Source organism: Lissotriton helveticus, chromosome 4_1 (assembly GCF_964261635.1).
Source record: "Lissotriton helveticus chromosome 4_1, aLisHel1.1, whole genome shotgun sequence".
NCBI classification, from domain to species: Eukaryota; Metazoa; Chordata; class Amphibia; order Caudata; family Salamandridae; genus Lissotriton; species Lissotriton helveticus.
The window spans coordinates 508,856,351-508,879,190 of record NC_136063.1 but is presented as its reverse complement, the minus strand read 5'-3'; the positions used below and the strand labels follow the sequence as shown (position 1 = coordinate 508,879,190).

The window sequence follows — 22,840 nt, the reverse complement described above, 5'->3', positions numbered from 1 at the left end:
ATCACAGGTCAATTGCTCTTCCCCTGGACCTAAGGAAATGCAACTGATGAAGAACTCAAGCAACTAACTGGTGAGACATCATACCATGGGGGGTCTCAACTGTAATCTCCTAAAAGTCTCCCTATGGCACCTGGTCTCTGGACTTCACTGACCGAGAAAGAAACTCTTCTTGAAAGATGACATGCAGCCTCTTAACCACAGTCTGTAGTCTCTCCATGCACAGGATGATCCCAGAAGCACTTTGCCCGATGTGGTGATCCCATGATTGTGCCCATCATGGAAGGCAGTCACAACGAGAGTGCTATCCTTGAAACTCTGTATTTTCTGTTATGTGCACCTCCACCCTGGATGTTACATACATACCGGTCAAGAGACCCAGTACTTATTGCCCAAGCTAGCCAATAGCCAACCTTTGAATTGTGAGATGCTCCTCCAGTCCCAGAGGGCCAGCCTTGGATATTGGATGATAAAGGCATGCAGAACTCATGAACAAGTGAAGCTTCCCCGGGGACAGTTCAGCTAATTAAGGGGGCATGTGTACAAGTCCCAGACAAGGGCCAGATTGTTCAGCTATGGAAAAGGAATCAGGAGGAGGATGAGGAAAGGTGAACTCGCTGCTCCTTCAAGGAAGCCATGAGCTAACACCTCACCCTCAGGACAACTGTACAGGGAGGCAAGGTGGAGGAAATGTGACAGTTCAAACTCTGGGGTCTCTCCTGGGCCTGGGCAGCCTTTGCACAATGCCTATCAGCCTGGAAGGACCTTGTAAACTAGAAAGGCTAGTAGGCACCTCACTCTGGGCACAGAAGCCACTGTCAAAAAGAGGAAGGTTAAGCTCTGGAGTCTCAGCTCAGTAAACAGGAACAATACTCCATGGCACTGCATCTTTATTGAGGTAAATGAGGGAATTAACAGAAAAATGGGCACACGGTATGCAGAGAACTTTCCATCTCAACTATTAGGTATTCAATATCTCATCAAACTTTACCCTTCTCTACTTACACAGTGTGGGGAGGGAAGAAAGGATATTAAGCAGAGGAGAAAGACCGCTGCAGAGGAAGATGGATATTCAGAGGGAAAGAAAGAAGGAATGGCAATGTCTCTTTAGTTGCATGCTTATGTAGACGTTGTAGTGTCTATTTTCAGTCTTGGATGGAGGGTGTGAGAGTGAATACAACATACTAGGTCTATAAAGAAAGGAAACTGGCATGCAAAACGGGCTTGCGGTGCGTGATTTATAGATTTGATTATCATGTCCTTAAAGATATTTGTTTTTGTCAAGCCTGAGTCTGAATCAACAACCCTGGGATACTGAACAACCACACCCACAAATCCCATACACAGTGAGCGGATCAGTGTAATAATGAACAATCATGGTGTATGTGAGCATCAGTGGCCAGCTCCAACAGCCTGATACAATGAGAACTCTAGCAAATTTGGAATATACCCTCGTAGATCAACACACTGAACCCATTATTAGGAAAACAAGGCAACATTTTAAAATACAATTTTTAGCACGCTGAGACATTTGGGAAGCCCTCCTATATACTTTGGAGGTGCTCCAATTCATCATTTGTAGCAGACCTCATGAAATGGAATCGAATCTGTCATTAGCAATTGGCACAATAACATTGATGGGCATCATGTGTGGGTGGACCCTATCTTAATGTTAGTGTTATTTCTCTTGGGCATTTCTTTTTAAAATGACATCACAAAATGATATAGGCATAGTTGCGCTTGAGGCCTTTTAGTGGCAAGTAAATTGGACTCTGACATGTTTGAGTGGAGAAATAAAAAAACACCGAGCTTGCTGAGCATTGCCAACCACGGTGCAGGAAGGTTTTGCAGAAAGAAGGGTAGGCTGTCCCACAGCTATTCGCTGTGTCTCAAGCCAGATGAATCATGACCAAAGCCTAAGATACCCGGAGTGAGTGAGTGAGTGCCGGGATTTGCTGACGGCCACCACCAGATGATCTGAGGGCAGAGAAAGTGGATGAAGGTCATACCCACCAAGCATACGTTCGAACATCTATTATTTGTTTTTTTGCAGTTTTTTACAGCGCATACCAGATTCAAGGGGTTTGAGCACTCTATGGGAGGAAAAACTAAATCATAGAATTGTAAATACGCAGATCATACAAACGGACCAACAAGTTTAAGAAAAGACAAGTCGCTATTAAATGGTCTATAACTGGTGATGCATATTAAAAATAATATTTATAGTGGATAGCGCATAGAAATAAAGCAAAAAAGACAGGAAGAAACATGAGCAGACATTACGTGGTAGGGCTTAACAAAGCACATAGCCCAGCATTAAGTCAACCGTGGAACAGTTGCCATTTCAGATCCTTTTTGAATACCTCAAAAGAGGGGTACGTTCATATTGCAGGTGGAACGGAGGTCCTAATTCTTGTGAGTGCTTCTTGAGAAAGATTGGGATATGGTTAGTTTCTTGAATCATGATGGTTGCAGAGGAATGAATTATTAGCTCCACAGACAATGCCCAAGGTTAACATGGGGCAGGTGAGGGAGTTGGATAGACGTTGGGGGCAGAATGCCCCCAATCCCATCCTTTACTGGGCCCACTGTGCTCCAGCAAATGTTTTTTCTTCTTTCAGATTTTTAATTGCAAACAAGGTTATTGTCTTCAATGAGCCAATTTATGTGCCATGGTCATTAGATTGCATCAGGTGCCATCTTTTTGCTTTCCATGGAGTACATGGTTATTCGAATACTTGGAAATCAATGCTAATGGCACCAGACAAAGATTAAAGAAGCACCCATTTGGCACCAGGTCTCACAAGGAATTCTGACAAGCCGCAGAACAACAGACCACAGTGGTGTTTAGTTTTTCTGCCAAATATTTTCAAGTACCCAAGTTCATGACTTTGTCCTTGATGAATACAATTTTATTAAATGTTTTTTTTCTCATCCAAGAAGGTATACAAATGTATGTACACAACTACACATAAACCTGCGATCAGACACAAACATAAACCCACACACAAACACATGATTTAACTTGATTTTATTTACTTTACAAAAAATGTTTAAGCCGCAATTTTTCTGCAGATACTGCCAGCAAAGCCAACAGTGGGCCTGGAAGTTAAACAGTGCCAGTTAGCCAATTTAGTCAAGTAGAGTGAGTGAAACTAAATCATCAAAAGGCTCTTTAGTCAGGAAGTCAGAGATTCAGCCAAAGCTTTAATTAGTTTGATTATGTTCCTTCTATGTAAAGAATATGATTGCATAGAAATATTTTGGATTCCACAACATATATAGGTAGAAACAGAGCTGCATAAGGGCCAAAAGCTAAATATGACATCTGTAAATAAATTTGTTTATAACAGGACAATGAGATAATAACATTTGCATTTTTGGTTGATTATTTCTAACAGAAACACAACATAAGAGAACAGAACTTACCCATGAATTGGAATACACAGAAGTCTTTCCATGTTGGAAAAGGTCAGTTTTACCACATCTGGGTTACGGCTTGCCCCTAATTCTGTTAGTATGAGCGACTGTGTAATATCTGTTTGAGACAAAATAGCTTTGTTACTCCACAGTACAATAAATTAAGGCACTCAGACAATGAGATTATTTGGCAAGACCGAAGGCTAATGTTAATGCATCATCTTCAGGACCAATGTGTGAACAAACTTCGAATGCAGAAAACAAAACCTGTCCGGATTACCTATTTGGGTGCTGTTGACATAACCTCCCTGTCCACGTGCACTTCATTGGGCGCCACGGAGAGGAAGGTCATGTTCAAGCACCCAGCACTGGGAGAGCTACTAGCGTTTGGAGTTCCATTGCTTCGCTCATCCCTCAACTCCTTCGACATACGTTGGAGAGTCTTCCTCTACTGCAAAGCGATTAGAGACCCTGCAACTGATGCGCTCATGTAAGAGACGTGCTGATGTCAGCTTCAGGAATGACACCCATGAAAACACTTTCAGGTTTCCCCATGGGTTTCGATGCGGTAGAAAACAGCCCTTATTTTGGTGCGAGCATAGAAAAGAGCCACTCTCAGCTTTCCAGCAACCGCACCAATCCCTGCCTCCCCAACCCCTCCCCCCAATCAAATCATGCCTAGTGATAGCAGTTGAAGACGATCCCCTGGTGCTTCAAGCAGAACCTAGCGATTCTAATTTAATCAGGTGGGGGAGGATCGCAAAAAAACAAAATTGCCCCCTTTAATATGGGCTTTAATTTGATTTGGAGCTCTGAAGATCTCTCAAGTCTTTAGAGGTATTTACAACGCACCCTCATTTGGCTGATTTCACCAACTTTTCTACAAAATTCTCCCTCAAAATGGGCAACAAACCACCATAAACCTCCATAAGGTCACCACCTTAACAAATATCAACCACTCTCACGGAACGTTTTTTCCTCTAGCAATGGTATCTCCTTCTTAAACACCTGGCCTTGCCCTGACTTGAGACACAACAGGTTGACAGGTAGGTGATTACATATTAGACAACACAGAAAGGTTCACAGTATTTCTGACATCGAGTGTAACAAATACGAGTACCACAGGCCAGTATTTCACTAGCACTGCCAGCACATTTATGGCTCTTCCAATACAACATCTGGAAAATAAATTAAAGCCAATCTTTTGCTCCTTAATTTAAAAACCTAAAGCAACAAATCGAGGATGACATATTCAAAAGTAGTGTAGAGCAGCTCAAACTCTTTATAAACAATTTTCAAAGCAAGCAGAAGTAGACTTTCTTTTACACGTAAACCAAACAATAGAATTTTAAAATTGAACATAAGAGATAATATACATCAAATGTGAAATGAATAAAAAAAAAGCAAGTGGCTAGTAGAGCAGCTGTCCTGTCTGATATGTCCACAACTGCTGCAGGGATGTGTAGAATGTTTCCTGCTGCTATTCCCAGTTTGAAGTGTGGACAAACAGCAATAAACACTGCCCAGGGCTCTTCGTTCAAGCTCTAAGCCTGCCTTTCTCCCTTTCCCTACAAGTGTGCCGGGGATACAAAAGTGCTCAGTGATCTATACTTACAGGGAATTCTTGGGCATCTGAGATGCAGTGTTACCTCTCCCACCATTGCAGCTGTAAGATCTTAAAGCAGAAAGCGACAGTCTGGCAGTTTTTGCCACGAAAAAATTATATTTGGATGGAATGTGCTATTTTCCACCTTTTGGAGATCCTAATAAATAAACGTAAGATATAGAGGGTCTGCAGGGTGACCTTTTTGTCAGGTTATGAAAGATGTTTGAGTATTGGACGGCCCATTGAAGTAATCAGCAGGTTTGACTCTTGTTTGGAGGGTGAAAATGTTTTCCCAGGGGGGAGGAGCCTAGCTCGCGACCGAGATGGCCGCGCTTTAGCTCGGCTCCGTTCGCCCGCCTGTATTTTCACATTTATCCTGCTGTTATCCTGCCCCGGGAAGCCCTCTTTGCTGTGTGGTAGTGCTACGACGCCCTGCAGGCACTTACCTCTTGTTCCGGTTGTCCTGGCTGCTGTGGATCCGGTGCGGTGCCCACGATAATTTTGGGGAGTCGGAGGCGGACTGGCCTGGATCTTCTTGCTGGCTCCCGGCCCGGACGGAGCCCGCGGTGCTGCCCTTCGGGGCGCGGTGGAGGTGGTCGGAAGGCCGTTGTTCGTGTGGGCCGGAGGTCCTTCCTGGCTGATTCCCGTGGGGAGGAGGCCTTTGGTGGAGGCGCTGCCTTCCATTGCCGAAGCTCCTCGTGTATCCGGCTTGCTCCCCCTTTGTTCTCCGGTCCGGCCATTTTGATTTTGCCGCCCGGACTCGGAGAACGGGACCGGCGGCGTTGGGTGGCCGGTGAGGTCCCTTTCTTCTGGTGGCCCCCCTTCCTGCCCGGGGTGCTCTGCCGCTGGTCGGCGCGACTACACTTGCCTTGCCGTCGCCCCGGCGGAGGTTGGCGGCCGCGCGGCCTTGTTGGGCTCTCAAATGGCGACCGACCCCAATTGTCTTGGCCGGGCCTGGACGAGCGCTGGAGGCCCGCCGCATGGCCCGGGTGACGAATACTGTAAAGGTTTTCCTACACTTAAAGAGGTCCTGGATGCCCTGCTCTCCTGGCGACTCTTGGTGGCCGCGCCTGTCATTACTTCGGAGATGGTTCCTCGCTACGGGCCTCCCGGGCCCCCACGGCCGGATGTGGCTTTGCCGTTGCGGGGTGCGGCTGGAATTATCCTGGCAGAATTGGCCCCGGCTACGACCGCGTCCGTGGGTGTGCGGAACTTGATGGTGCCTCCTCCTCCGGCTTTGCCTCCTTTGCCTCTGGCCCGGGAACTGGATTTTGCTCGGCCTGACCTTCATGACTCTCCCGGTTCCTTTTTGCCGCCGCTGCCCGGCGATCTCTCCTGTGCTGGCCCAGATGGGTCGGTTTCTTTGGACATATCCTTGGACCTGTGCCTGCTTCGTTTGCTACACTTCGTGACTTTCCTGGATCTTCCGTGTTGTCCTTCACGTGTATTTTCTGGACTACCGTTGGATTTTCCTGCTGTCTGCCTTCTGTTCTTCGTGGCCTGGACCTCGCTGGACCGGACTGTTCCCACTTTGGACAAACAGGGACAGGGCTGATGTGCACTGGCATCTGCGTGCGGTAGTCTTGTACTGGTTTGGATGGTCAACGTGTCCTGGTATGGTTATATGTGACTGTTTGGTGCTCTTGGACTGCAACCTGATAATCTTTGGCTTCCCGGGGTCTCGGACCTTCGACTCAGGCGGGTGGCCGGGTGCGTTTCCTCCTGTTTCCCGGCCCTCCCCCGTGTATGTGTATGTATGTGTCTCCCATCCCGTGTTCCCTTCCCTTGCCCTTCCCGTTTTTGTCTTCTGTTTCCGACTTCACTTTGCTCCGCTATATTTCGGGTTCTAATTAGGGCGACAGGCACGCTGCGGGGGGGTAGGCCGTAGCCTTCTGCAGGGGTGCAGGGTGGGCTTAGGGGTGGGTGGGGGGGGTCTGTCTCTATTGGGGGGTCTTTTTCCCCCCTTATTTCTTCCTTTTTTTGTTCTATGGCTCTTGTGTATTCACCTTTTCGGGACTCTGTCTCCTCATGTGTCCCCCTGGGGAGTTTCTGTGGCGTTCGTATTCCGGTGTGTGTCTGATTGTGGCCCGCTGGTTATTTTGGTATCGACTTTTTGGTGTATCACTTGCCGGGTCATGTTGTTCTGTCTTGTCTCCTGGGGGTGCGTGATTTGGTGGGAGTCCCTTCTTTTGTCCCCTTTTTCCCTCTTCCCCTTCCTCCTTTATGGGGGTCTCTTTATTTCCGTTGGGGTGCGTATCGTATTGTATTTTGCAATGGGGGCCTTTTTGGTTCTGTCTCTTCAATTTGGGTGGGGGCGGTGATGGGTGAGCGCGGTTTGACTGATGCCATTGTAGCTTCTTTGTACTCCGATTATGTGTATATTCTTTGGTAGCTATGTTTGTATGGCTTATTGTTTCATCCTGTGTTCATAAAATGGCGGCTTGCCGCGGCCCCTCCCTTGTTGTTTCTTCCACGGCCCGTTATTCTTCTGTTCCCCCGCCCCGTATTAGAAAATTAACCTTTTGTTATCCTGTTTGTACTGATTGCTCGATGGCCTTTGTGGTTTCTCCTGTGCTCCTGGTGCCATATCCTGTGAAGAACCTATTCTCCTTTGCTACGTTTTTTACCGTGTGGTGGCCAGCCCGTGGGGTTGTAGGCCCGTATTTGTGAGCTTTCTTTGTACAATAAAGGTTTTTAAAAAAAAACAAAAAAGAAAATGTTTTCCCAGGAGAGTGAAGTTAGAAGTACACATGTTAATTTCCTGTGTGACACTCTATGTAACATAACAAAGCAGATGTGCATTCTCACGCCGTGTGGATTGTTTTATAGTTGTATTTATATGGCCACTTGTATCCCAGTGGAAGCGCGGAATTGTTTTGAAGATGAATGGCATACTACTCGGTAGGAGTGCCATGAATGTTTTTTTGTCTCTTACCCTAGGCTTGAGCTTGAAATGGAAGGACAGAGGGCTATGATACTTCTGCTTCAAAGTTTATCTCTTTGGCAAGAATGTAATTCTTTTCAGCTATTTCACTGCAATGCATATCCAGTGAGTAGTAATTAGTCATTTGTTCAGCCTGGGTTGATTCTTTCTTTTAGGCAACATCCCCGCACCTGATGGAAGTTTTCTGCTCATGCTTTGTATTCTGAGACTTCTAGATATCAGTTTCAGTTTGAACTTCCTCTGCGAAAAAGCCTATTGCCGACTGAAAATGTCATACATAACAGGGATCCACTCGGTAGCTTTGGTTATAATGAGATGACCACTGGTAATCGTACTGTGCCATGAAAGAAGGGATGTAGCTATCAATGGAGCAGCAGGCCCATGGATTGTAAGGTCCATAGATTGTGGGCCCTACTTCTTGATGTTTGCCCCAAATTACTCTTTATATGTCAATGTTTCCATGTCATATTCTGTGCCTCCCAATCTCTCTACCAACTCCAGCAGTTAGACTGGATTGCTTCCTATTGCTACCCGTGATCAGTTAAGCCTACATTATGCTGATAGGGGTCAGTCTGACTGAAGACACTCATACCTCTGGAATTGCAAATCCCAGAGAAACTCAGTTAGGACTTGGCTGATGATCTACTCTGAACAGAATGGTCTGCTTTCTCTAGGCTTTGCACTTTCCTCAGTTGCATCGTCCTCCATGATTCTGTGATGAGCAAAGAACAGGACGCTAGACATCCTGTGCTAGTTTGGTTTGGGACAGACACCTCATCTGCAGGATAATCCCATAGAAATGTAGCTAGTTGTCCACATTAAGGTGCTGCTTCCGAGTGACGGTATTGGCAGGGAGTTAATTCCGCACCAGGAATTACTGCTGCAGTACCTCCATGCCATTACTGTGCAATTCTGAGTTAATGCATATGTCCCAGTGTCATTACGTCATACTATGAAGATTAGCTGGAGCCAGTCGAGAATCAGGTTGTCGCTTAAGAAGAGCTGGAGCTTGGCTAGTTTTCATTGCATTCCTGCAACTATTGATCAGGTCTGCTGCAAATGCAATGCCATTGGGAGCCATGAATGCCTTTTTTTAGATGTTACTTTTTCCATTATAATTGCGGTGGTGTGATTATATTGATTGCTATTTATGTTACGACTTTCCACTGTTGCATATTGTGCATATGGGCTAAATATTGGTGCCAATTATAGATTACTTACCTTTTTTGCTGGGAGGGGAAGGGTGGATTGTGAAGATACATTCTCCCATTTTTCTACTGCTTTTGCGTGGATGATATTTTTGTGAGTTCTTTTTAAAATTTTGTGTTTCCCACTTGCAATGTTCGTAGTTTGTGTAGATGCTAGTTTAGGTGGTAGTCGTAATGTTTCCGTTGTAATTTTTGTAGCATTTGCTCGAACTTGATGAATTTTTCATTTTGGCTTGTAACAGGATGCCTTGTAGATTAATGTTGTAGTGTTTTATTCTTATATTTAGGTTTTATTTTATAGTGCATCTCGTTTTTGCCCCATGTTAGAATAGTTCTACAATTCTGAGCATATTATTTTATTTCTGCAGTTATGTTATTAGTGTTTTTTAGACCTTTTTTCTCTACATTGAAGTCTGGTTGTCTTTTTTTAATTTTATTTTTTATACAGTTTCAGAGATCATTGGAGTAGATAGCTTTTGTTGGTTTTTTTTCTTGGGCTCTTAGTTTATTTAGAGGGGTTATGTTTCCCATTTTCAGTTCAGGGTGAATTGGAGCATGGAGATGGCTCTGCCAATGACTTTTTTTGGCATAGAGGTATCACAAAAATTCTCCTTCCAACGAGGACGGTAAAAAATCAGATACCGAGTCTAGGAATGCTTCGTTTGAGCAGAAAGTGGAAGTTCCAAGGGTAAGGATACATCAATCTTTCCCCCTATTTGTTAGGGTTGTGCCTGCTGATGTAAGGTAAGAGGAGACGTTGAGGAGGAATGCCCAGGATGGAGTCAGGCCTATTCTTCCATCATTCACTGGAATTGCTGGCTAGCCTGTGGACACGAAATATTACACATCAATTGTTTTTTTTTCATCCTGTTTATAGAAGAGGATTTATTGGTGAGATGGTAGTTTAAACAAACCTCCATGCCAAACAAGACTTGAAGCAGCACAGTGACAGGCTACTGTCCCATTCAAGAGTACAATAGTGGATTACAACCGATGTTCAGGAGCAGTTCTTGGGTCTTAACTTTCAGATGGGGATTATGTACAAAACAATAGTGTCCTCTTTCTGGTTTCTGCTTTCATGAGTAGAGGCTATTTTTTGTTTCAATGGAGCATGCTGTATTTCAGTGAAAATGCACAAGCCTTTCATAGAGATCACTTATCCATTTAAAGTTTATTTAGTGCTGGAACAATCTATGCCTTGGCATTTTCTGAAGTCTTTAAAGGGCAGATCATAGTTGTGAAAGTCATTGGTGTTTTACAAAGGGGTTTTGCTGTTTAAAAACAAACAACAGAAACAAGCAAGCTCATTATGGTATTAAAAATTGTACCAGCTATGTGAAAGCTCTCCTGTTTAAACACACAGAATTTGAATTTACATTGGGAAGGACTTCAGCATTTCGGTTTCCCTGGGTTTAGGATCCAAGGGCATTTTTATAGCAAAATTCTACTTTTCAAGTAGTTGTTTCCCTGGGCCCTTTTTCATGTGGTACAATCCGGAGCAACTGAAAAACGTTTCCGAATAAGCTGGTAGTTAAGAGAAATGGCATTTACAACGCAGATGGAACCATGTGTTCCGTTACTGCGCAAGCGTTACCACGCTTGCATTTACCACGCATATGCCTTTTGCATATGCATGGTAAAAACAGTCAGCGCTCTAGATTCAGAGCGGATTGGCGGGTAGAATGGAAGGAACTGGAAGGCTAAAGACAGGAAGGATCGGGATGCGGCTTGGTAAGTAGGGCGAGGGGCCGGGTTCTAGGACTCCAGGCAAGGGGTGGGTGGGGCACGGTAGGTTTTAGGGGGGCACGGTAGGTTTTAGGGTTGGGTTTGAGGGCTCAGAACAGGGCAGTTTTTATGGCTGGGGCCTGTTTTAGGGCTTAGAGCATTGGGGCTGGGGTAGTTTTTAGGGCTGCGGCCGGATTTTAGGGATCATATGTAATCTTACCACACAGAAGCCTTTACCACAAAATGTCCTGTAAAAGTATGCGTGGTGAAGACACAGTCACAGTCGACTGTGTTGTTATGGCATGTGATATAATTGCATGCGTGGTTCTGTCATACTACCGGTTAAGATACCTTTAAGAAGGCAGTGATATCAAGACCTGCTCGCCATCAAGTTTCATGAACGAAGGGAACTCCATACAGGCAGAGACATCACCAGTGTCTATTTTAGATCACATGGCTGAAAAATACCCCCATGCTTCCGTCTTACAGACAAGCATTTGGCATGAGATTGGCAGTAAACACAACAGAAAGGGTTATCTACAATGTAGTTTCTAAACTTTAATAGCAAGCACATAGTGGATGAAGGTGGCGCTATACACTTAATGTTAGATGGTGTCTCAAGGCTGGTTGAACAATACCCTTTGGATGTTCTTTCTCTAACAGGGAAGGAGCACTAAACTTATTGAAGGTGTCAAGTTTGTGCCAGCTAGGGAATCAAGAGCAAGGACAGAAACTACTATCCCCAGCGAAGTTCAAACTCAGCTGGCTGCCACACCCTCTATTCTACTTTGCACCACACAAAGGAGACATTTTGGGTACCTTCCTAAAACATAAAATTTGTGAGGGACTGGTCAGTTTTTGTTTTAGGCTTTTGTTTAGCATTATTTTTCCAATTCTGCTTTTCCATGTAGGTGTATTGCCTCATGTAGTATGAGTACTTATTAGTGAAAAAAACATTGAAAGTATATTTGTTTTACATATTTCGAGTCATGTGTTTGACTGAAAAACAATGCTGACTATGCCGGATGTTATGCAAGTGCTGATGTGTTTGACAGGCTGATGACATGGCTGAATAGGAGAAGGACAGTGGCAATGTGTTTGGTGGTTGACTGGTATTGTGGTTTACAGATCTGTTAAAGTGTAATTGAATGTCAAGCTGCGAGTGTGTTAGTTCAGTGAGTTGCAGTGATGTTATGGAAAGTGGCAGCGTGGTACATGAATGTCAACGAGATTGTTGGGTTACTGACACTCTTAGAAGCATTCAATATATAACTGACTGGTTAAGCGTTCTAGTAACAAGCGATGTGGATCTGTGGCGGATGTCCGCTTCTGACATGGCATTACTGCTGATATAGATGAGATACATGTGGCAATCCATTCTTTTTGATGGAATGGCAGCTTTTAGTTTTCTGTTTACTGTGTTTTTCTCTATGATAAAATTGAACTCATACCTAATTTGTGACATGTGCCTTTGGCAGCGTATTGTATCATGAGCACCCTCCACATATTCCATTTTGAATTCTAGCTAATTTGTTAGGGACTTTAAAACCGTGCTGTTAAATGTGTTTTTCCCCCTTGCTAGCCATGGATGGTCCCAATGCCAGTGAGAGGAAAGGTCGAAAAATACAACCATGGATAGGACAAGAAAAAAGCTTTACAAAAAAACTCATTTTGGAATGATGGCTAGGTGCTATAATTATGAATAAGAAAGGCTGACACAGTAGTAAACCCTACCACCTCCAGGTATGTCTGAGAACTGAAAACCCAGTAGAAATTATCGAGGTGTGGCTTGTGCAGATCCCTGCCCACCTTCTTATCCAGAAAGATCAGTAATATTCCAGCTTTAGATGAAATCGCTGACTTTCCTCATATTTTTATGAGAAAACATTCTGGAATTGCTGAGATTTTGAGTCCTATCACACAGTATTCCTACACTTCTTCTGATGAAAACTCTAACTCACTTGTGTGAGTGGGCTTATTACCCATGGCAAGGACAAAACAGCAACCACAGACAGGCCTTTGAACCGCTTTCCTCGGAACTCTTTTTTTTTTACAGATCAGATGTGGAGATGTCATATTTGCGTCAGTGGTCAGCTGATACCCAGGCAATCTTATCAACCCTGGACAGTTATGAAAACTAGAGACCAAGACAAATGCAGCGAGGTATGGCTTGCCTAGATCTCAGCACGTTCTTACCCCAACGCCTATGAAACGGTCTCATCTATGCCTAACAAAACAGCATTTTCCTCTCACTTTCCACAGGGGGTGGCTGCAGCATTTGTCAGAACCCGAGTAGTCCTAGATATTTCTGAAACCTAAAGTTCTTAAGGAATCTGGAGTGGTGGTGTTTGCATGGATGCCACCATGTTTCGCTTCCCAAAATGCCCTGCAACCGTCACAGGTGAAAAGTCTAAATATACTCACATTCATGTAACAGAAAAAAATAGCAAATTCCTGAAAGGAACAGCCACAAACAGTGACCATGGAAAGGCCACATTGACTTAACATGGTCACAGACTGGCTCATTCCAATCTGGTACAACTATAGTCAGGCTTGAATCTTCTGATCCTAGGCTTCAGAAGTATCTGCTCTGGTGAAACTCTAGATGTGCAACTGTGGCCAGGTTTAATGGTGCTTTGTGAGCGAATTAAGCACACACCCATTCATTATCTGGTCTCAAGAGATCTCACCAATAGCGAGGTTTGACACCCGTATAACCTAAGGACTTCCTCCCTGTTTTCTAGTGAATTGTCAAGATGTAACCTCTCATGGTTTTAAGCTTTACTGCTTGCTTATTATTTCAGAAGATGAAAGCATAAAAAACAAAATACACTAGTGTGGAAAGTCTGCATTATTAGTCACCAGCAGAAATTCCTAAATAGTGACAAGAATACTCGAGCAGAGAAATTCTGGTTTGGGATGCCTGATTTGTGATCATTGCGAGCATATATGTTAGGCAAATATATTTTAAAACTTACCTTTCTGACCAGACACCTGGAGTTTCTGACCGTTGCAAAACGACCCCTTTCCTTTTCTACCAGTGTACATTTTATCTTCTACACAACTGTACACCACTCCAAATTCAATCTGTAATTGCAAAATAACAACAGTTACACCACTTGAAAATGTGATATATTTAGTATTTGATTGAAACTCAATATCAGTATAGTTCTGCAACAGGAGAAAAAAAATAGGTAAACTAAATTGACATTGACAGCTTTGTCGAACATGAGGATTTCATATCATACAGCTGGGATTTTACATGTTATCATAGCCAAATGTGATTTTAGTGGACCAATATGTGCACTCAAGATATCTAGGTCACTCAGAGCATTACCACTCTAAAGTCGTTAACTCCAGAAACTAACTTGGGTATTAGTGAAAACTGTTGATTCATATGGCTTGCATAGAAAGCCTCGGTCATAACTGGATCTTTATCCTGTGATTCACTGAAATTATGTAACAGGGGGCACTCAAAATCGTTAGCCACTGCTGCAATGTCATCAGGGGAAGTTTCACAATCTTACCCATGTCCCCAAAGTACACAAGCAAAGCAGCTGAATGGTGGTTAGTGGTCTCACCAGTTTTCTTCCGCTTCTCTTAGGTCTCCACAGATTTAAAGGAGATGGGAGACAAGAGCAGCACTATATCCGCGCCATACACTTTTTTCAGGGTCAGAGTTGCCCCTGAAGACCTAAGCTGGCAGAAGAATTCAACACATGCTTACACGCAACTCTCACAGATGCTCTTGTCAAAGCAAATTCAGATCATATGGGCACAGAGGGGATTAGAAGGCAAGTATTTAACTTATAAAATTGGAGGAGAGGGAGGTTGTATGTTGATAGGGTTCAAGGCAGGGCGTTAGGCCTTTTACTGTCTTTAGGCCATGCCCTGCCCTGCTATCCATGCCCTATCCCATTACTCATCTGCCCCAGCTTATATAAGTAGGAAAATGGGGAAGATGACCCGGGTGAGGAAATCGACCAAAGAACTGAGAATATCTGGGACAGGCATTTCATGTTGAATCACAAAAATACTTCAACACTATTGTGTGGGTCTGCTGGTGTATGGGCTCATAGAGCTAGAAAGGTGCCACAATCTCCATGAGGACTTTGTTGGGGGATATGGAGATAACTCGAGTCAGTATATGCTACATCAATACTAGGGGTGGAGATGGGTATCCAAAGAGTTAAAACTTATGTTGACCTACATTGCGCAAATGTGTTTTGTGTACAGAGATTATGCTATCCCCAGATTCCACCACAAAAATGTGTATTTCCACACCGATAGAGAAGCTAGTTTGCAACTACAAGACATCAGTAACAAACGTCAGGTTATGCATTTCAGGTAGCTGAAAAAGTAGAAGTTAGTATGGTTATTATTTCTAATATATAAATGTTGCTAATGTCTTGTGAAGCGCATCAGAGAACAATATTTTAGAAGCAATCAAGAAGGGATATTGTGAACCTATTTTGTTCAACATAATAAGAAAACTTAAATAAGGCTGGGTAGGACTATGAAATGGAAGGTCGGTGAAGCTTTGTTCAAAAGTGAACCCACTCAAAGAATCCTATTAATTGGGATTTTCTGTTGTAATGGTTTTCCTTTTTACACGACGTTAAGACTTTTCATGTTCTTGGTTAGGTTAGTTTACAGTACAGACTAATTTACAAAAAGGGCAAATTTGACCACAGATATTTCAAAAGGGGAAATCCCATTGAAGAGAATCTGGACTACTGGCGATATCAAACCAGGACATACCACCTACTTCTGACCAGATTAACTTCATACCCTTTCGCTCAATATATGTGATGAGATTCTTTATGTGTTTAAAAAAATAAGCGAGAGGGATTATACCATACCGGCTACTACTTTAAACTCCTTGGCCAAATTGCCGTCTTTCATCGTATGCAAACTAGCTATGCCCTGAAGAAGTCCATGTGTATGGACGAAATGCGTCGGCTGTTTAGTTCATCCTGATCGTGTTTTAACCCCGTTTAAATAAAAGAAGAACTTTGAAGAATATACTTTTGGACACGGATCTAATATAGTGCAGTGGTGTGTTGTATAGTACACTGGCGTGGAGTGCACTAGAGTGGACAGGTGTAGAGTCAAGTAAAGTGTTATAAATTGGAGTAGCATCTTGTACGGTACGGGTAAAGTGGTGTGTCACAGAGTGTTGGAAAGTGTCGTAATGTAGAGTATAGTAGATTGGGGTGTAGGGGCATAGAGTGGAGTAGGAGGTTGTACAGTGTAGCATAGGGGCATGGAATGTACAGTGTTATATATTGACAATCAATGTAGTAGAGTCTTGTAGAGTGGAGTTGCACAGAGTGGAGTAGCGTGTGGTACAGTGGGGTAGAGTGGAGTGTTGTACAGTGCCATAGAGCGAGGTAAACTGTTGAGCAGTGGAGTAGAGTCCAGTGAAGTGGCACAGGATAGAGGAGAGTAGTGTGTTTTAGAGTAAAGTGGCATTAAATAGAGTGGAATGGCTTAGTAAACAATAGAGTAAATTGTTATAGAGTGGAGTGGTGTGTGGTACATTGGAGTGGAGTTGTGCATAGTACCGCAAAGTGTCATTGAGTAGTGTCATAGAGTGGATGAAAGTCTTGTACAGTGGGGTGGTGCAGAGTGTGGTACATTATGATAGAGCGGAGTGGGAAACACTGTAGTACAGCCGAGTGGCAAAGAGTAGCGTGCAGTGGAGCAGAGTGCAGACGCGGCCTACAATGTAGTAGTGGCTCAGAGTACAGTATATTAAGTGGGTGGAGAGGCATAGAGGAAGTTGCCTAGAGGGTCTTAGAATAAAGTGTCATAAAGTGCTATAGAGTAAAGTAGAGTGCTGTACGCTGGTATTAACAGTACATTGTCGTACAGTGTAGCACTATACAGTGGAGTATAGTGTGGTACAGTAGAAGGGCGTAGACTGTTGTGGAGCAGAGCACAGTATTAACGTGGAGTGTAGATGGGTAGAGTGGAGTAGCGTAGAATGGAGTAGCATACAGTGGAGTGGAGCACAGTGTAATTGCGTACTGCAGAGGGGAGTGAAGTGGGGTATAGTGAAGTGGCATAAAGTAGAGTCAGGTACAGTGGAATAGTGTAGAGTACAGAGTTGTGGAGTAGTGTTCAGTGGAGCGACGTAAAGTGGAGTGAGTAACAGTGTCGTGGAATACAGTAGATGGGTGTAGAGTGGCGTAGAGTGGAGTAGCGTACAATGTAATGGCATGGAGTGGAGTGCAGTAGAATAGCATAAAGTGACATGGCATACAGGCTAGTGGAGTATAGTGGAGTGGCACACAGTGGAATAGCGTACAGTAATTGTATTTATATAGCGCTTACTATCTCAGATGAGGTCTCAATTGGCTTTACAGCGATAGCACAATACTCCAGAACCCAAAAGGATTGGTGGTGGATTAGTCTAAGGATATAAGAGTATAGTATTAGCATACGGAGGTACAAGTTAATTTGAGTGGAGGACATGTGAGTCTGTTAGTTGGATTGAATAGAGTAATGGAGGGATAGAAGCGGGAAGAAAACCATCAGTGTTGATTGGGAGATCATAGTAGAAAGTTGAGGTCTGGAATAAGTAAAGGAGATATGGAGGAGGGAAGAGCCTGTATAAATGGATTAGGGAGATGGAGAATCAGAATAGAAAAATGAGGTTTGGGATGGGCCAAAGGAGAGAGAGAGAACATTAGGGAGACTTTAGTAGGGTTGTTTAGGAGATCATAGTAGTAAACTGATGTTTGGGGTGAGCCAGACGGAGGAGAGGAGGGAGGAGCCTAGGACAGGTTATTTTGAAGATTATAGTAGTAGAAAGAGCTTGGGATGAGAGAGAGTGAAGATAAGAAGATACATTGTTAGAGGTGTAGGGTGATAGTAGGACATAGTAAAGTTTGAGAGTATTATTTTTTCTCTTGTACAATAGGACTAAAATAATATATAGATACATGATAACATATGGAATTTATAAGTAAGGAATATAATATATTGAGATCTGCATGTTTTGCTTTTGAGGAGTAGTGAGAGGAGATATTGATGTAGTGTTTTTCTTGTGAAAGATTTGTATGTGCAGCTCTGCTGGTGAGTGGTATTTGAATAGAACAGGGGTGGTGATGTATTTTGGAGAGGAGTATGTGGTGTGGTATAGGGGATGGAAAGAGATATGAAGGTCTGTGTGAGATTTGATCCCTGGAAGGGGTAAATTGTGTGGTGGAGTGGCATGTAAGGATTGTATGGATGTGTGTAATTGCTGGAAAGAGGAGGTGGTGGGTGGTGTGATAGAAGGCTGATCATAGGTTTTGTCTTGATAAAAAGAGATTTTTTAGGAGCAAGTAGACAATACAGCTGGTGTTTTGTTTGAACAGGGAGTGTGTATCTAGATGCATTAAAGTTATGTATAATGTGGCTTTGTGTTGTGTTAGTGATGTGTGGCTGTGTTAGTGGTAAAGGACAGAGTTGTGTTTTGTGTGAGAATGCAGGTGCCATAGTGTTGCAGTAAAATTGTGTGCGTTTGTGGGGTTTTGTAGTGGTTGTGTAGTCGTTTAATACACATTAACATCTGTATGAGGATCGCGTGTGATGCAGGAGTAGAATGCATTTGCTGATTTTGTGTTTGGATGTTGGTGGATGTGGAGAATTTAAGGTGGTAGTAAAAACTGGGCAATATCTCTGGCACTATGCCCAACCCGAACAGGCCTAAACTGTCAACTGCCCATGTCCTCTCCACCATTAGCCTTGACACCAGGGCTGAGGCGCTCTGAGCCCTATGCTTAAAATTGCACTATTAGCCAAAGGAACCCTAGCCCTAACCAATCAGACCCCCTAACCCTTAGAGCCAGAGAGTGACCTGACCCTATTAACCAATCACAGCCTTAGCCTTAAGAACAAATCAAAGCAAAAATCAGTCCAATAGGAATCTCTAGCCCTAGTAGCCAATTGGAACCCTAGCCCAAACACCCACTCAGAACTCAAACCCTAGGCTGTTAGTACTATAGAATTACTAGTCCTAGCAGCCAATCACAGAAACAGATGCAGCAACCCATAGAAAATATATATAAGAGCCAAGTGACCTTAAGCTCAGACTGCTGTGGCAGGGAGGTGCTTCTCTACTCAGAATCTCCTTGGATACCGGCAGGCACAATCCACTCTTCCTAGATTCCAGATTCTACTTTTCAGGTAAGGGACAATTTTAAAACCCTTGAAATACTGCTTTTCGTGCATTTAAACTAATCACTTTTCACGCCAAAAAACAAGTGCTGCATACACTTCCTGAGCACAGTTCAAAGCCACAAAGCAGACTAAGCAGTCTCCTAAGCACACTCTGGTTAGCCACTGAGGTGTATGGTTGGTGATACTTAATACAGTCTTTGTGAAAACCTAGGAAGGAAACGCATACAGTCGCAGGTAGAACAAAACAGCAGTTTGAAAACACCAAGTTTGCACACAGACAAGAGGTAAATTCATATAAGGACAGGTAGAATAAAGCATCAGTTTAAAGATACCAAGTTTGCAGAACAACAAAGAGGCAAATGTAAACAGATACGGGAAGGCGAAAATCACTTTTTAAAAACGACAACAAACTCTATACTGCGGTTAAAGGCTTAGCTTCCTAGGAGGATTCAGGAATGTTAGCCAAAATGGACTTGACCATGCACTGCATGTGGTTTATATATTTGAGAAAGACTCATTAGGCAGCAACACATTGCATTCTGGGAACTGATGTTTTTTCTTCATGCCTGGACGCCTTTCTGCCAGTTGCTGCCTTAACCGAGATCTGGACGCTACCTCAGCATTTCTTCTCCACGATCCAAATCATGTTACCAAACTAATTTTTTACTTCATCGTACCCTTGAAAAATAATCCAAGACGCTATGTTGATTTCATCAGAACTGTGAAAGTGTTCGGTTCATACCACAAGTAATTTGAACGTGGTGATTCAATTGCCACCCTTACGTGAGGTTACCCGTCATTTCTCTACGAATTAAACAGAAGGTTTTTATATCTTGCAAAAAAACAATTGTCCTGAGGATGGTCTAATGGACTGAGCCTACACAGACCGAAACGTCGACAGTCCCATCAACTCCAAGAAAACCTACAGTTTCCTTAGCAATATTTATTCATATTTGGTTAATATTTGCCTATCATTTTTCAGGAGCTGATGCAGGTTATGACATTTATGGTTAAATTTATTTGTACATATGTCCATAACGTTATTTGCTGATATCTAGTATGTTCAACTGTATCCTGCTTAAAACTATTATGCTCAAATCATATAAATTCATTTTATACGAATAGGATCTTCCGTGTGCTCTGCTTTTTGTACGTGTAAAATTGTATCTACTGTGGTTGTCCTGTGGGACACTTTAGAGTCTGATTGTATATGACTGACTCAAATTCAACTGTAACATAAGAAACTACGTAGTACAAGTGAAATCCCTTGTAGACATTCTTTACTTTGATTTCTTCATTGCCCAAGCCTACAAGGGTATATTGGGTTTTCCACTTTTTTTTAAACGTTTTTTCTTTAAAGCATTTGTTGACTCAGATTCAGATTAGCTTTATTCGATTTTCATTGCATAAAATCATAAAAGCAGCGATACATATATACATATATATATATATATATATATATATATATATACACACACACACACATCTTTACATTCCATATATTAATAATAAATAAATAACATTTAAGATAAAAAAAGTATTAAATCAGGGTTATACATAGTCTGTCACATATCGAAATTTAGCTAATCATTAGATTACGTTTCCTTAAAAACACTTTTTAAAAAACCTATCATAACCATTGTACATTTAACATTATCCAACTGTTGCAGACTAAGGTACGCGGGCCTGCATTGCCGCCAGGCTCCCTATCTCAGGTATTGTTTGATCCATCTACAACGCTCCCCCTCATACAGTTTGCAGAACAGCACCACATGAAAAGTAGAATGCAGCGACACATTATCGCATGGGCATGGTACTAAGGTTCTGGTCCAGTCATTTTTTGTTAGAAATGTGACCAGCCGATGAAATATGTTGAACCTAAACCTGGTCAAAATGAAACGATCAAAGCCCGTTGTGCTTAGAGTTAGGTAGGGTTGTATTTTATAACAGATCAAAGACAGTTGATGTTGCATTACCGTTTTCTTTATGATCTCCCCTGAGCATCTTAAAAGGTCAAAGTGATTCATGCATAGCTTTTTCAGTACTTTCTTGGGTACCCAACAAATCAAGTCCGGGTTACTAAATAGCTCAGGCCTTTGCAGGTCAGTCAGCATTTTCCTGACATACTCGAGCCAGGCAATGCGCTTCGCGTTATCCAGGCCCATTACGTCCCTAATGATACCCTGGGTTAAGCCAAGTGCTTTAGTGGCCCATATTCTCCGCCATAGCAAAATCGGTTGCAGTCTGATCAGGTCTGTGATATGGTCCATGCCAAGTTCTGCATGGCAGTTAAAAACAGGCGTGGCCTGTGGGAGAGCCAACAAATATCTGAAGAAGTTATTTTCTGCAATTTGCATGGAAGATGTGTCCTGGTACCCCCAGATCCCTGACCCGTACAGTGCGATGCTTCTACATTTGGCCACATAGATCTTTAGCATAATTTTGGGCGGTCTTTTACCTAGTTTGGTAGAAAAATTCATTAGCGCCGCTATAGATCGTTTAAAAGATAGGGTCCTGTTTTTAACCTCGGGTCCCCAGGAGCCCGAGCCATAAATTAATACCCCCAAATATGGATAGGTTTTAGTATGTTCAATTTTCAAACCTGCCACTTTGAGGTGTTTGCAAGAAGCACGGCCTTTGCCACAAAGCATCACAAATTATTTTTTAGCATTGATTTTAAGGCCCCTGGCTTCCATAAATTCTACGTACTTCAGAAGGGCCTTCCGGGCGCCCACCTTCGTTCTGGCCATCAATACTGCGTCGTCCGCATAAAGAAGGGAGACAATCTGTTTGTTACCATACCTCGGAGAGTCGATTTTGCTAGCCCCAGTTCCGCCTCCAGGTTGTTCGTGTATAAGGAAAAGAGGAAGGGGGCCTGCACACAGCCTTGTCTTACACCCTTCTCTATGCGGAAAGACCCAGTACACTCCCCCCTCAGGCCATATCTAACCTTGGCAGTTGCCCCTGAATAGAGCTGCCGGAGAAAAAGCACAATGGCGGGCTCAACATTCATTTCCTCCAATATTTGCCACAACTTTGCATGTTCCACGCAGTCAAAGGCGGCCGAGAGGTCGACAAAGACTGCGTAGAGACATCCATCCTTGGCCCACGTGTATTTTCCTTGAAACATAACAAAGTTTAGGACCTTTTCCAAGGTGCCCATACCTTCTCGGAATCCGTACTGTACAGGACTTAAAATACCATGCTCCTCAGCCCAGGTTTGCATTTTGTTTAAAACGACTCTACTTGGAATTTTCATGAGGGAGTCTAGTAGGGATATAGGTCGATAGTTAGATGGACTCTCCCTATCCCCTTTTTTGTATATCGGAATTATAACCGATTCAGACCATGTATTTATAAAGCCTTTTGCACAGCATGCTTCAAGGACCCGTGTGCAAAGCGGGGCCCATAGGTCAGCATTCATTTTGTATATATCGTTAGGGATCCCGTCAGGTCCCGGGGCTTTGTTATTTTTACTGCCATTTATTGCTAGCTGTACTTCCTCAAGGGAAATCTCAATATCAATCGGGAGATGGTCACGCTCTGTTGGGGGGTACCCTTTTCCCTCGTTCTCATTCGTAGTGTGCACTTGAGTATTCTTGTACACATTGGAGAAAAAATCTATCCAAGTTTTTTCATCAATGGCTATTTCGATTCTAGCAGCATCCTTTTTAGTAAAAAAGGGTGTGTTTACTACCTGCCAGAATGATTTAGAGTCTCTATACTGTGATGCCCTTAATAGGTTTTGCCATGCTTGGTCTTTAATTT

At 43.1% G+C, this 22,840-nt stretch overlaps 1 protein-coding gene across 1 annotated transcript in view; it reads right to left on the bottom strand.

Annotated features, from left to right (window-relative positions):
* Positions 1-22,840, bottom strand: part of IMPA1 (inositol monophosphatase 1) — a 124,486-nt gene that overhangs the window by 71,213 nt on the left and 30,433 nt on the right. The window contains exons 6-7 of the mRNA XM_078687105.1: positions 13,879-13,987; positions 3,427-3,535 (exon numbers count right to left, since the gene is read on the bottom strand). Of these exons, the coding sequence (XP_078543231.1) occupies positions 3,427-3,535; positions 13,879-13,987 (218 nt within the window). The remainder of the gene's footprint in view (positions 1-3,426; positions 3,536-13,878; positions 13,988-22,840) is intronic.